The sequence below is a fragment of the Carassius carassius genome, chromosome 44 (assembly GCF_963082965.1).
Source record: "Carassius carassius chromosome 44, fCarCar2.1, whole genome shotgun sequence".
NCBI classification, from domain to species: Eukaryota; Metazoa; Chordata; class Actinopteri; order Cypriniformes; family Cyprinidae; genus Carassius; species Carassius carassius.
The window spans coordinates 12442180-12455574 of NC_081798.1; the positions used below are offsets into that span (position 1 = coordinate 12442180).

General features: G+C 37.9%; 1 protein-coding gene across 7 annotated transcripts in view; it reads right to left on the reverse strand.

The window, feature by feature from the left end:
- The window catches only part of map4k3a (mitogen-activated protein kinase kinase kinase kinase 3a), an 87492-nt gene extending 74104 nt beyond the window's left edge, over positions 1 to 13388 (reverse strand). For 2 of the 7 annotated variants that reach the window (XM_059537638.1, XM_059537637.1), the window contains exon 1: positions 13077 to 13384. In XM_059537638.1, coding sequence (XP_059393621.1) covers positions 13077 to 13172 — 96 coding nt within the window. In that variant the 5' untranslated portion in view covers positions 13173 to 13384. Of the gene's footprint in view, positions 1 to 13076 lie in introns of all 7 variants that reach the window. The other 5 variants (XM_059537640.1, XM_059537641.1, XM_059537635.1 and 2 more) reach the window with 4 other exon arrangements.
- Positions 13389 to 13395: the final 7 nt, after the last annotated feature.

Genomic DNA, 13395 nt, shown 5'->3' on the forward strand with positions numbered 1-13395 from the left:
TGACAGCGTGCTGAAAGATGGGCATGGACAGATTTTACTATAGATTCCTAAAGTTCTCTTTATAAATGTATGGCAGATTTGTGCTATATTTTCATCTACGTTATTAAGTGTAATAGTTGTAATTAAGTTTTATTTTTAAGTTAAGTTTTATATTCCATAAACCAGCTGCGCGTTTTCGAAGCCATATGAATTGCATTTTATGCCCACAAATATGACGGGAAAAAAGCTTGGCTGCATTATTATAACATCAATAATAAAATAATAACAATAATAATAGAAGAGCAATATATCATTGTCGGGCATTGCTTATATGAGCATGAAACGAATCGCTGATATGCAGCGATTTCAGCATAATTGTTCATGTTAATTAATCAGACGTGGACTAGCTCTTGCAACTTTTATCTGAAAAAAATTCGCCGACGCAGATGTGAACTTGACCGAAAGTGTAACTCGGATTGCGCTTTACAAACACGAAAGTACAATAAATTCACATTAGTGTCACTATCGTTATTTTTTATGTATTCTAATATTTAATTAATATTTTGTATTCAATTTGCACTTTCTGATCAACCAAAATATTATTTAACAGCATGGAAATCACTGATTATTGCTAAATAATTGAATAAGATTTAAAATATATTTAAGATAAAAACTATGACAAACAAATAATTTTGATTTTCGTCATCTCTACGAATATGTTTAATGTAATTAGGCTACAAATATATCCAGTGCATTTTTATTTTAGAAAGACCATTTCATTAGTTGTCTCTTGTCTGTGATTTAAAAATTAACAAACAAAGATACTTTTCTTTTTTTTGCGCCTTTATTCAACTGAATTTTTTTTAACAAAACAATGTCTTCCAGTATAACTTTAGCAGCATATTTTGATCCAGCGGTGAATAGTTTTTAAAAGATAAAGTTCACCAAGTTTAACCAAACAACTATTATAAGGTTTAAACAGAGACCAAATAGCCTAGATATTTTAACTATGGCTAAAACTCAAAACTAAAATAATAATTATTTTTAAAAAATGGATATCATATTTACCATGACCGATGAAACATTCAAATGTCTATTCAAAAAGATAAGGTGGTCTACGTGCTCAGATGAGAGCCGAGTGCGCAGCCTGTTCACATTTAGTGGAATAAATTCGCTCCGCTGGAACAGATGTTGCAGGAACAGCCAGGTACCACTGGACAAGTAAACATTCTCTGTCCTTGAAACTAATGGGCAGCAAATCTTTCACCACCATTTCAGAGAATAGCTTTGTTGCTTCTCGGTTCTGCCTGCATTGCATTTAGGTCTTACGGCAAGTGATTCAATGCTCGTCTGAGTTGCCTCTCTGTTATCGCCAGATATTTTATGTACACATTTTAGATGATAGCGCATTGTATTTGTTGTAGATTCGTGTGACAGCTTGGCGCTACACAGCTTACCCTGAACTGTATTTTCATCGTTCTTCTCAAAGGGAAGCCAGCCATCACTACGTGACTTTGAGGCCATGATTATCTGTCTTCTTACGTCTTTTGAGGCATCAAGTGGGAAGCTAAACAATCAGAGATCAGGGCGCCGCCCAACGTGCTGCCATAACCAATCAAAAAAAAGAATTATGATAATTTCGATCATCGTTTACGTGATCGATCATCGCTGTCGCGGTCGAGTACTCGAGTACTCGATCACTGTTGCACATCCCAAAGAAAACACCTTTCCAGTTCTGCTGAAAAAGAGGTACTACACTCTTATTGGTGGAGCAAAAATCATCATGAAATTAGCCAAAATATAAATGCACTGGAACTTCCTGCCTATATGAGTCTGCTGATTGGGTAAGAATTAGCTTAAAGCCTTACATTAACATTGTTCTTCAATGGTTTAAGTGTCAACAATGCCTACAACTGAATTGTATGTTTAAATAGGGTGTACATACAATTGAATGAATGCTTACTGCATTAGCACTGTGTCATGGGGGGAAGTTGCGGCCTAATGGTTAGAGAGTCGGACTCCCAATCGAAAGGTTGTGAGTTCGAGTCCTGGGCTGGCAGGAATTGTGGGTGGGGGGAGTGCATGTACAGTTCTCTCTCAACCTTCAATACCACGACTTAGGTGCCCTTGAGCAAGGCATCGAACCCCCAACTGCTCCCCGGGCGCCGCAGCATAAATGGCTGCCCACTGCTCCGGGTGTGTGCTCACAGTGTGTGTGTGTTCACTGCTCTGTGTGTGTGCATTTCGGATGGGTTAAATGCAGAGCACAAATTCTGAGTATGGGTCACCATACTTGGCTGAATGTCACTTCACTTTCACTTTCACTTTTTTTCACTTTCACTTTCAATACATACTGTGCATACTTTTGCCTTTTCTCATGGTTTTTAAAAGACCGGTGATCAGTGCTCGTAGAGCAGAATGCTAATTCATTTGCATCCTGCAAATCTGAATAACCACATGAGCAGAGGCACAGATATTTCACGATTCAAGAGAAAGTTTCATCACCTTTAAAACCTAAATACAAATAACCACTGCTTTACTGATCAAGGCGGAGGAAAATAAGCCAGCCTCAATATCCACACCACTGGACAGACTAATTTTGGCTAATTTGTTCAGTCCATAATGACATTACTCAATCACAATGTGGCAGCAGGAAAAACATTAGACAAAATTAGTCCGGATTCAATTAAGATGTCGTCTGTGAAGTGGTCAAAGTATTTTTTATTCTTTCTCCTAGCAACAGCGTGAGATCTAACAGCTAGGCGTTGGCAGCGGTGAAAACAGGGGGTGGGGGTAGACTGAGCCGAGTATTACCGGGCAGACCATGGCTGACGGAGACCCACAGAAACAGTACACTGATGAAGTGCACTTTGATAGAAAAATCTGTGGGAAAAAAGCATCAGTAATAATAAAATACAAAATTAAAGGGTCTAAATTCTCACTGACAGTTTGTTTGTGTTGCAAGATGAGACGTTTTGAACCATCCAAAAAAATTTTTTTATATATATGACATTGCGATATTTTATTTTTCTGCGATATATATTGCGATATGAAATCGAATCAAATTTTTTCTTACAAACAAAAATGGGGTGATCAAACTTACATTATCATTTTAAATGATTTAAACATCGACACCATCGTGTCAATTGATTAATATACGAGAGGGAGAGAGAGCAAGACAGCGCTCGTGTTGTTTGAAGACAGTGAGTGTGCGGCCGGGGCTCGCTCTCTCTCTCTTTCTCTCTCTCTATCTCTCTCTGTCTCTCTCCCTCTCTCCCTCTCTCTCTCTCTCACGCGCGCGTTCTCTCGCGCGCTCTCTATCTCTATCTCTATCATATTTAGAAACACCTTTAGGTCAGGCAAACTCTAAGACAGCCTAATTATGCAGGGCTTCCTTTAGACAGATTAGTCAACTCATCATTCTGGAAATTATTAGTTGATTTTGAAAACATGTTGCATATCCCATTCCCAACTAATCAATGTAATTTCATATAACATTATTCCATTGCCTTTATACAAACACATCTATTTTGTTCTAAACTAGACAGTTGCAGTTAACAAATGGAAGGAGTGAAGACTTCCAATGCAAGAATAATAATCAGTATCTTTCAAAGACATTTTGCTCATCGAAAACAACTCTGAAAAACATCAGCAGCTGAGTGATATGATCTGAAAAGGATGCTGCAAAACACAGAGACATCCTGGGTAACTAATGCGAAGATGTCAGGAGCGATGCAGCTTTGCTGAGATTGTGGGAGAATTCACTCTGAGGTGCATGTCAAAAATGTTAAAACACAACTGAAAGCTCCTCTCCAGAAGGCTGATGATTCTCCGCCGTATATTCAAATTCCTGTTGTGAACTGCTTTGAAGGAAGCCTACATGCTGAATCCTTTCAGCTCAGAGATATGAGGCGCTGAAATCGAACCTAGATTATAAACACATAGCGGTTGGTATGTCTCATTAACATGTAGGAGACGCATTAAGTGTTGGGTCATATCAGCACATTACATCACATCCCTGCTTTGAATCATCAGTACAAAACACACAGCGAAATATATAATTAAAGTTTGTTACAGAGAAACAAAAGGACTTGCTTTCTTCGGTGGAAGACCTAAAGAAACTTTTGAATGAAATGCACATCTCCATGCAGTTATAATAAATAGATTCTTAGATTGCACCATAAAAGTTCCATAAAGCTAATAAACGTAGTCCATATTATTCATGCACTGTTGCAACTCTTCTGAAGCCACATGATAGCTTTGTATGTGAAACAGACTGAAATTAAAGTTTCATGTAAAAGAGCAAAGGGTGATAATAATGACATAGTATTCATTTTTTCTAACATACATTACTTGCAACTCAGAAGCTGCCTGTTTTTAATTATACCAAATCATGATTAATAAGCAAAAAAAAAAAAAACGAGTAAAACGCAAATTATAATTCCTTTCCAGGATAATCTGCTTCTGTCTACATGGTGAAGGGATGCAGATTAGTGCTGATCAATAACTAGCATCCAGGCCCAGCGGTCAATACCTCGCCTTCCAATCGGGCACATCATATTGTCTGCTGTGGTTTAAAATCATGTGTTAATGATCCTTTATAATGAGCCCACCATCGGCCCAAGAAAGGTGAAAGCCAAGGATCGTGGGAACCAACCAACCAACAACAGCATGACCGGATCTGATAACAGTGAAAGTGTAAGATAAAAAAAAAAAAAAAAAAAAATTATATATATATATATATATATATAAAACTGTGAGTCATCCTGACCACTTTGAGTTTTTACACCTTTTTTTGCTTTTAGAAGTTTAGGATTGTGATAATGGGTTGATGTAACATTGCGGTATAAAGTATTATTCAGGGTTCAGTACAAGTTGAGCTTAATTCACAAACCTTGTGCCATAATATTGATTACCACAAAAATGTATTCCGACTTTTTAAAAAAAAAATTATATCATAAAGGCATTATTTAAAGCACAAATAACTATACTGCAAAATAATATAACTCATATTGTGATATGAGACTTTGGCCATATCGCCCACCCCAACTCATCCGGCTTTGGAATAACTTGAGGATCAGTAAATGAAGTAAATCTTACATTTTAGGTTAACTAGCCCTCCCTGAGCATAACCCTTTGACTTCCACACTTTTCAATGCCCTTTTTTCCCCAGAAGCGCTGAGGTGCAGAGCAACAGCCAAGCATTCCACCTACACAGGTGCAGCACGCAGTGGGGCTGCTGCCATGTCAGGTAATTACAGAGGTGTGGATAAATCACTGCAAGCTTGGCCCCCGACCAAACAAATCTAGGCCAATCATTTTCTGCACTGCCTGGCAAATTTGATGCCTTGTATTAACAATTTACTGTGCCAATGCGGCACTGACCTCCAATAAACAACCCGTTTTTCTCTCTAATGTCTTTCCTGTGCTGGTGTTATCAAACATTTCATTGGATTCATTATTCATGCTGTATTGCAGTTAAATGCAGAGCACATAATGCATCAAGAATTCTAGAGCGCTCCGACAGGAGCTTGCCTGGGCTTGCTAAAACATGATTATGATTATATAGTAACAACGAGACGACTGTGTTCTCTGAGTCTCACATCAACAATATAGTTTGCATGTATGAATCATTACAACAACATGGTCGATTAGCTGTCTAATAAGTCTAGCTCTAATTTGCTACCAACATAATTAAGTAAATCACATTCTTGTCCAAACAAAGGTAGAGTATCAGTCGCTCATGCTCACTGTGGGAGAATACAATTTCTCTCCACGGCCGCATTTGTAGGACAGTAGATCACTCTGTCAGGCAGATCTGTTTTTCTGCTTACTCATTGAAAGGATGCGGCAAGGTTGAAAATGCTTTAGTCTCCAGAATATGGAGAAATCTCAAGGCCGCTCAAAAGTAGGTAAGATGGCAAGGACATTCTATTAAAAGAAACCATGTAATCCAGTCTGTTGTGAATTTCTAAAAGGCGTGAAGGCACAAAACACATGAGAGTAAGTAAAGGTGTTGACAGTGACTTCCTGCAAAAAGTGATGAAAGAAAGAATGTGTGATGGCTGGAGTACATTGACCTCAGCTTTGTGAGACTCCTGCGAGGTTTCTCAAGGGTTCCTCAGGGAGAAGGTTCGAGGACGGTGACTTTCTCTGACTAATGAGTCCTGGTTGCCCACCTAGCCATTATTGTCTGACACCTATCTGAACACACAGTCACAAAAACAAGAGAGAAAAGGTACACAAATGCTTCTTGCAGAAAGGGATCGACCAAGGAAAAGCACTTCCAAAATCTGTAAATGAATAGTTGCTGAATATTTGGTCACACTTTACTTCAGGGAGCAATTCTAACGATTAATTAAATAATAAATATGAATTTTGCCTAAAAAAATCTTAATTTGCTGCTTAATTAGTAAGGTAGTTGTTAGTTTAGTTATGGGGTAGGATTAAAGGACCTAAAATATGCTCATGGAGAAGAAGGCATTAATATGTGATTTATAAGCATTCATGCAATGCATGCTAATAAACAACTAGAGAGAACTGGTGCCTAAAGTGTTACCAAATATTTGATATTTGATAAAGATGAAAACATTTAGAGAATATAATGGTCTATGTGTTATTTTTTTTTTCTTTAATTCAGCAAGGATCCATTAAACTAACTAAAATTAACAGTAAAAGCTTTTATATTGTCACAAAAAATATCAATTTCAAATAAATTCTGTTCTTTCTACTTTCTATGCATCAAATGATGATGAATATAAAAAAGTATCACGTTTTCCCCCAAAAAACGAAGCAGCACAACTGTTTTCAACATCGATTGACGATTATAATATGAAATGTTTTTTGAGATCCAAATCAGCATATCAGTATGATTTCTGAAGGAACATGTGACAATAATGAAAATTCAGCTTTGCATCAATTAAATAAATTACATTTGAAAATATATTTAAAACTATTTATAAAAAGACTCACAAACATGTCAGAAAAAGAAAACGAATCAACCATATCAGCAAGGTAAATAAAAGAATTGCTGGATTTAGGTATACTGATAGCCTACTTAGCTCAATTTATTTCCGTGCAATAATCAATATTAGACTGTTCCAGGTAATTCCACATATATCCTATTTATCTGACCATGTTTAAATAGTCAGGACTATTGAAAGTCAGAGATTGTGAGTATGTCCCTAAAGTAGCCGATACCAATCTCAGAAGCATGATAGTATTACAGGATGGAGCAGTGCCCAGCTGTTGAAACAGGTGAATAATTAATGATAATTTTTTCCCGACAAAGTCAATTCAGAAATGCCCTCACATCAGCTGCAGAGTGGGGCTACGCGCATAGGGCACACATATCACGGAAACTCTATCATCTTGAATTTCATCTTGTCAGAATGTTTTCACAAATGCACGATGCAAGCCACTTGGAGAACCATCTTTCTGTGTAAACTGTGTGATTGAAGGGGACTATTACAATCAGGAGTGACAGGATGACTGTGTCATCATCTTTAAGGGCAACACGAGACTTCCTGGGTGTGATGAATGAAAGAGATTAACTGAATAAAGAAAACATTGTGAATTTAAGTCACAATAAAACCCTCCAGTCAGGTCAAACCAAGACATGGGATGGATGTTTCTTGCATGTAGACAGGAAATCCCACTGAGAAGAAAAACTGTAAGCTAATATGATTTGATTTTACCAAATGATGTGCATGCAACAACATTAGATTATTGTTCATTCTTCAAAACGTAAGTGAAATCAAACCTCTCAGGCCAAAAATAAACAGATTTTGTTCTGCTGACAAGAACTAACATCTCGCTTTTTGTTCTATCCGATGCACTTTAGTGTCTGGAACAAAATCAACCTGCATTCAGACCAGCAGAGAGTCAGAACTACTGTTTAGACTGACCTGGCCTTTTTGAGCAAACTCATGTGGTGAGAAGCCAAACTTCCCGCAAGAGAAGGAAATCTGTGTCTGTAAAGGAGGCCAGGAAAAGCACATTAGAAGTCACAAACAGGCAGTGTCGTGCGAGAGATTTGCTTACACAATCGTCTTTCCACAGCAACCTTCTGAAAGAGAAGCAATCAATTCTGCCTCAACTCGATCACAATGCATTACACCTCACGTGACAACTTACACTAGCGTTCATTCTTTTACCGATAATGTTCTCACTCTCACACATACACAGCTTTCTGTCACTCGCTGGCGACTCCACAGACCATAGATGTAAAAATGGAATCAATACAAAACCACTCGAATGCAAGCAAGCCACAGAACTATCAAAATAGCATCACCAAGGCTTGACACAAAGCCAATATAAACTGATCACACTGGGTAATTAGTCATATCCTTACCCTTAATGCAGCAGGCTTTTTGTTCAATACTTACTTTCTTTGCTAAATCAATACTTTACATCTCTGTATGCTTTCAAGCCCTTTAAAATCCATCAGGAGCATGTTGTTACATTTACTTCAAACTGTTAAGGAAAACACGCAGACCCAGAAGACAAACAAACCTGGAGAAACACCTGTTGAAAACGGTGTGGTGTATAAATCAGCAAACAGCGCTAAAGCTAATATCCTGTCTGCTTTTGAATAAGGGATAGTTCACCCCCACAAAAATTTTGTCATCATTTATTCACCCTCATGTCAACCTGCACGACTTTATTTATTCAGCGTAACACAAGACGACATTGAAAAATGTCTCTGTGATTATTTTTTGTCCAATGAAAGTCAGTTAGGTCCAAATGTTGCTTTGCAGCCCACTAATTTTCAATGTATGGACAAAAATAGTTAGAAATATTCTACAAAAAAAAAAAAAACTTTTTTGTGTGTGTGTGTGTTCCACAGAAGAAAGAAAGTTGTAAAATTTGGAATGACATGAAGGTGAATAAATAATGACAGAATTTCCATTTTGGGTGAACTCCCTCTTTAAAGTTGAAAAACTTTTGTAAAAGTATCGGTAACTTCACTGGAGAGTAGGGATGGGCGTTTTCCACAAATATCACATTCGAATATTTGAGCTCACACAAAACGAATATTCGAATATTCATTTATTTAAATTAAGTTTAATGAGTCAGACGTTATTTTTCAGCAACATTTGTTTTCGTCATTTTGAACAAGCTTACAATAAGCTTGAACATTACACATCGTGTTTTGTAGCTGAAAACCTTTAACAATGCGTGCAAACAAACAAATGTACAGATTAAAAGCAAAAAAAAAAAAAAGTGAACAAAGAAAAAACGTAAAGCAGCCTGCAGCAATTAGGCTATTGTACAGAATGTAGCTTACACTTAACTTTTAAACTGTCAGCAAATCTTTTTTTTTTTTTTTTTCTATTGTTTCAAATGTTCTTGTTAAGAAATACGGGCATGTAAACATGATTGGGGGAAAGTCGGCTCCTTAGTCTGTTAACAATAAGGCCGGCCGCGGAGAAAACGCGCTCTGACGGCACAGACATTGGCGGGACTCACAAATAACGGTGTGCTAAGCGAATAAGTTTTGTGAAGCGCTTCGTGTTTTCGTTTCACCACTGAATGGGATCCTAATCTGGTGGAATACATGGCTCCAGCAAGAACTGTTCCCACTCGTCTCGGCTGGACTCTCTGTAATCATCGCTGGAGAACTGGCTCAGCCTTTTCGGACGAGTGGGCTTTGCATCCTCTTCATCGTGGCGACTGCATCCGCACCACTCGCATCAAGGAAAATGTTCTGATAATGTTCAAAAAAGTTTTTTTTCTTACTTCTCTCATGTTTTCATCGAGAAACCTGAGATGTTTGTGCCGAGGGTCTAGGGCAGACGCGAGAAGAGGAGTTTTCACTGCATTCTCCAAGTTAGCGGTGTTTATTCGTTGCTTGAGAGATACTCATGCAACAATGCAACAATGTTCTTGGATCACTTTCTGTGATTCTCCACGGCATATTTGAAGTACTAGAAGACCGCAGTTCTTTTAGGGGGTGTTCACATATCGCGTCTTTTGCATGCTCAAGTTCGTTATTTCCAATGTAGGCGCGCGGTATGCGTGCTCATAATGGAAGCGACGTGGTGGCGATGCGCACGCGGTGCGACGCGGTCCCGTTTTTTCCAGGCGCGTCCGCACAGCATCGAGTTAAAAACATCTCAACTTTTCAGAGAGCCTTAATCGCACCGCAGGTCATGTGACAAGAACTAAACATTCAGCTTCATCCTTTCCTGTAACAACGTTGAAAGCTCAGCCAAGATGAAGGAACAGCTGATCATAGCTGTATATGGATTGCCATTTTGAAATAAATTTAGTAGCAGAGCTACTGAAAGCGATTTTTTTTGTGCTGCAAATCCATTTATCCTTTGCTGAAATTCCCGCGTCTTCATGGAGAGAACGCGTCGCCTCAGGAGCGCTTCTGCCCGAGCAATTTGGAAAGAAGGAGAAAGTGGCACACATAGCCTTTTCCACGCCTTATTAGGCGTGATATGTGAATGGCCCCTTAATCATTCATTAATTATTTTTTGCTTGCATACACCTTCAAATATGCCGTGGAGAATCACAGAAAGTGACCAAATTAGGTTTTATTGTGAACTTTTTTTTTTTTTTTTGCGAAATTCGAATATCATTTTTATTTATCGAATAATTAGAGCAGAACGAATATTCGAATGTTCGACTATCCGTGCACATCCCTACTGGAGAGTCTGTCATTTTCATTTGTAGATAAGGTTCGGCCACTTTGATTAAGAATTATGAGGTTGAAAAAGAGAAACACGATGAATTAGACCAATAACATGCATATAGATTATTCATGAGGTGAAATTCCATGCCAACTTTAACTTTGTCATCACTGTGATTAAAAGCCTTAAACATCTGGACATTATTTGGTAAATTATCATCTTTTATTACCAATATCATTTGAATTTGACATTTACTTATGTACATGTATATACAAGAGTTCTTTCAAATCTGTTACAAAAAAAACACGAAAATAATTATTAGCACACAAATTCTGATCTGATCTTTTCACTAAATCACCACAGACACTGAGGAGGCCACATACCCACCAATATTCAGAAAAGTGGGTTTCTCACACAATGACCATCTGCTGCAATCTACAATATTCTGTTAATTTCTAGATTACAGTTGTTTATCGAAGAAAATCACCCAAGTACTGTAAATAACTGAGCGGCTAAACTGCACTCAATCAATACTGTTAAACCAGACAATAGCCAACATAATCCGTTATCTGTTATCTAAAATCCATCCAATCAGCATAAACAGAATTTTACTTATCTTTTATATAATCCTATAACATGCTCTTTCAGATAATACACTGCTATTCTTCTGACAAGTACGACATGCTGATCTTATGCTGAAGATGAGATGAATGCAGACTAAATACATTCATGTAATAAGTTGGCCATGTGCAACCCTTGACTGACAGGTGACAGGCTTGCAGGGTTACACTGACCTACTGCTAAAGATTTACTCGGATAAAGCAGAGGATAATCCAGCACATTTCACACCACTTGTAACATCTCTCAAGTTAACCGCTTTGGACAACAGCATCTAGCCAGCTGTCACCAAACTGATCTTTCTGCAGTGTTTGGGTAAGTTTCAGTGACAACCACAAACTTAAGCAGATATATCATTGTTACAAGGCCTTCCTCAAATATTTGTCATGTCTTGCACAATTCTGAAGAGTGACATTAAAAAAAAACACACAATAATCTTATTCAGTCACACTCATTCTGAGGTGCAAGAAACTGGGAATAAACTCAGATAAATTGACATGAAATCATGTAAAATGTGTAAATATTTATTGCAATTAAAGTGTGTAATTGCATGTCTTAACCACATAATGTTTACAGAGTTTGGAAGAACAGTGTTTTGATACTATTGTTGTATTTCTGAGTAGTGGTCGACCGATTTATCGCCAAGGCCGATATATCGGTCATCATTTGTTCAGGCAAAATGAAAGCTTCTGTCACCATTCACTTTCATTGACACTAGGGGTGCGCGATAAATATTGTCCGATAATTAATGCGCATCTCGTCAGTAAAGCCGGTTCTCTAATCAGCGGTAAATTCCATCAGGTGTGTGATTTCACATAGAGCAACTGTTACTACACAGAGCCGTTGTAAACTGACTAGTTGCGAAGATAAACGCTGATAATGAACGTGGATTTGCGCAGCTAGTCAGTTAACAACGGCTCCGTGAAGTAACAGCTGCTCTATGTGAAATCACACACCTGATGGAATTTACCGCCGATTAGAAAACCGGCTTTACTGACGAGATGCGCATTAATTATCTGACGATATTTATCGCGCACCCCTAATTGACACAACAAAAATGTATGATGACAGAGTCTGTATCCTTTTATGCAGTTTAAGAATTAAATGATGGTCAGTACGTGGATGTACTACATCCACCATATTGTCATGTGATTTTTGTGCTTCCCTGAAATAATGAGAAACAATTATGGTATTTTCCACTTAAAGTTTTATGAATACTATGAATTCAGAGAGCACTTTTTTTCACATAGGCCTACTGCTTTTCATCTACTAATTAGGAAACAGTGATTATTTCAGATGCAACATATGGTTTTGTTCTTATTTGTTGCAATAGTACCAGTAAATTATGTACCTCTTGGCCTAAATACATTTTGTTCAAAAAGTAAATAGTGTAAGTTCAAATTTGTTCAAAAGAAAATATATTACTGCAGTTTTTAATTTGTAGTAGTAACTCCAAAAACTGCATGACAGGTCCGGTCATGTGATATAAACATGGCAGTGCCCATGAGGGACCCACTCCATGTAGAATAAATCAGCTTTTACTAGAAGAATTATTGTTTTTTTTTTAGTCTTCCTATTATATAAGTGTACATAATTTTAATTATATTTCTTCATAGTGCGATCAGTGTAAAAAATATGAATTCGCAAAAAAATACTGTGTACACCTTTAAGTGATCAGTGTCCTGGTCCAGTTCAGAGAAGTAATCTTTATGACTGCGTATCTAAAACATTTAAACCTCCCATATGCCTCACTTTAGATTTATTCTAAAGATCGGACCCTTTAAATGTGGACTGCACAGTCCAAAACACAGGCCTTGTTTGTAGAAAACACATTTTTACCTTGTAAACATCCCCGTAGGTCCCGCTGCCTATTCTCTGGATAAGCTCGAAATCCTCTTGCGGATTTCGCCTGGACAGATCGAAACTAGAGTTCATCTTGGGGACTCCGGCCTCTGACTATCAATGATAGATTTGCTGGGGGCCCTGACACGGACGCAAGGAGAAAAACTGGAAAAGAAAAAAAACATACGGCGTCAGAAGGGAATCTCACTCTCAGTACTTGACTGTAACTTTAACATGGCTTCCCGCGAGCTCCAGTGCGCATGCGCCGCGCTCGCCTCGTAGAGCGGAGAATGCCTGGAATGGGAGGATGATGAAG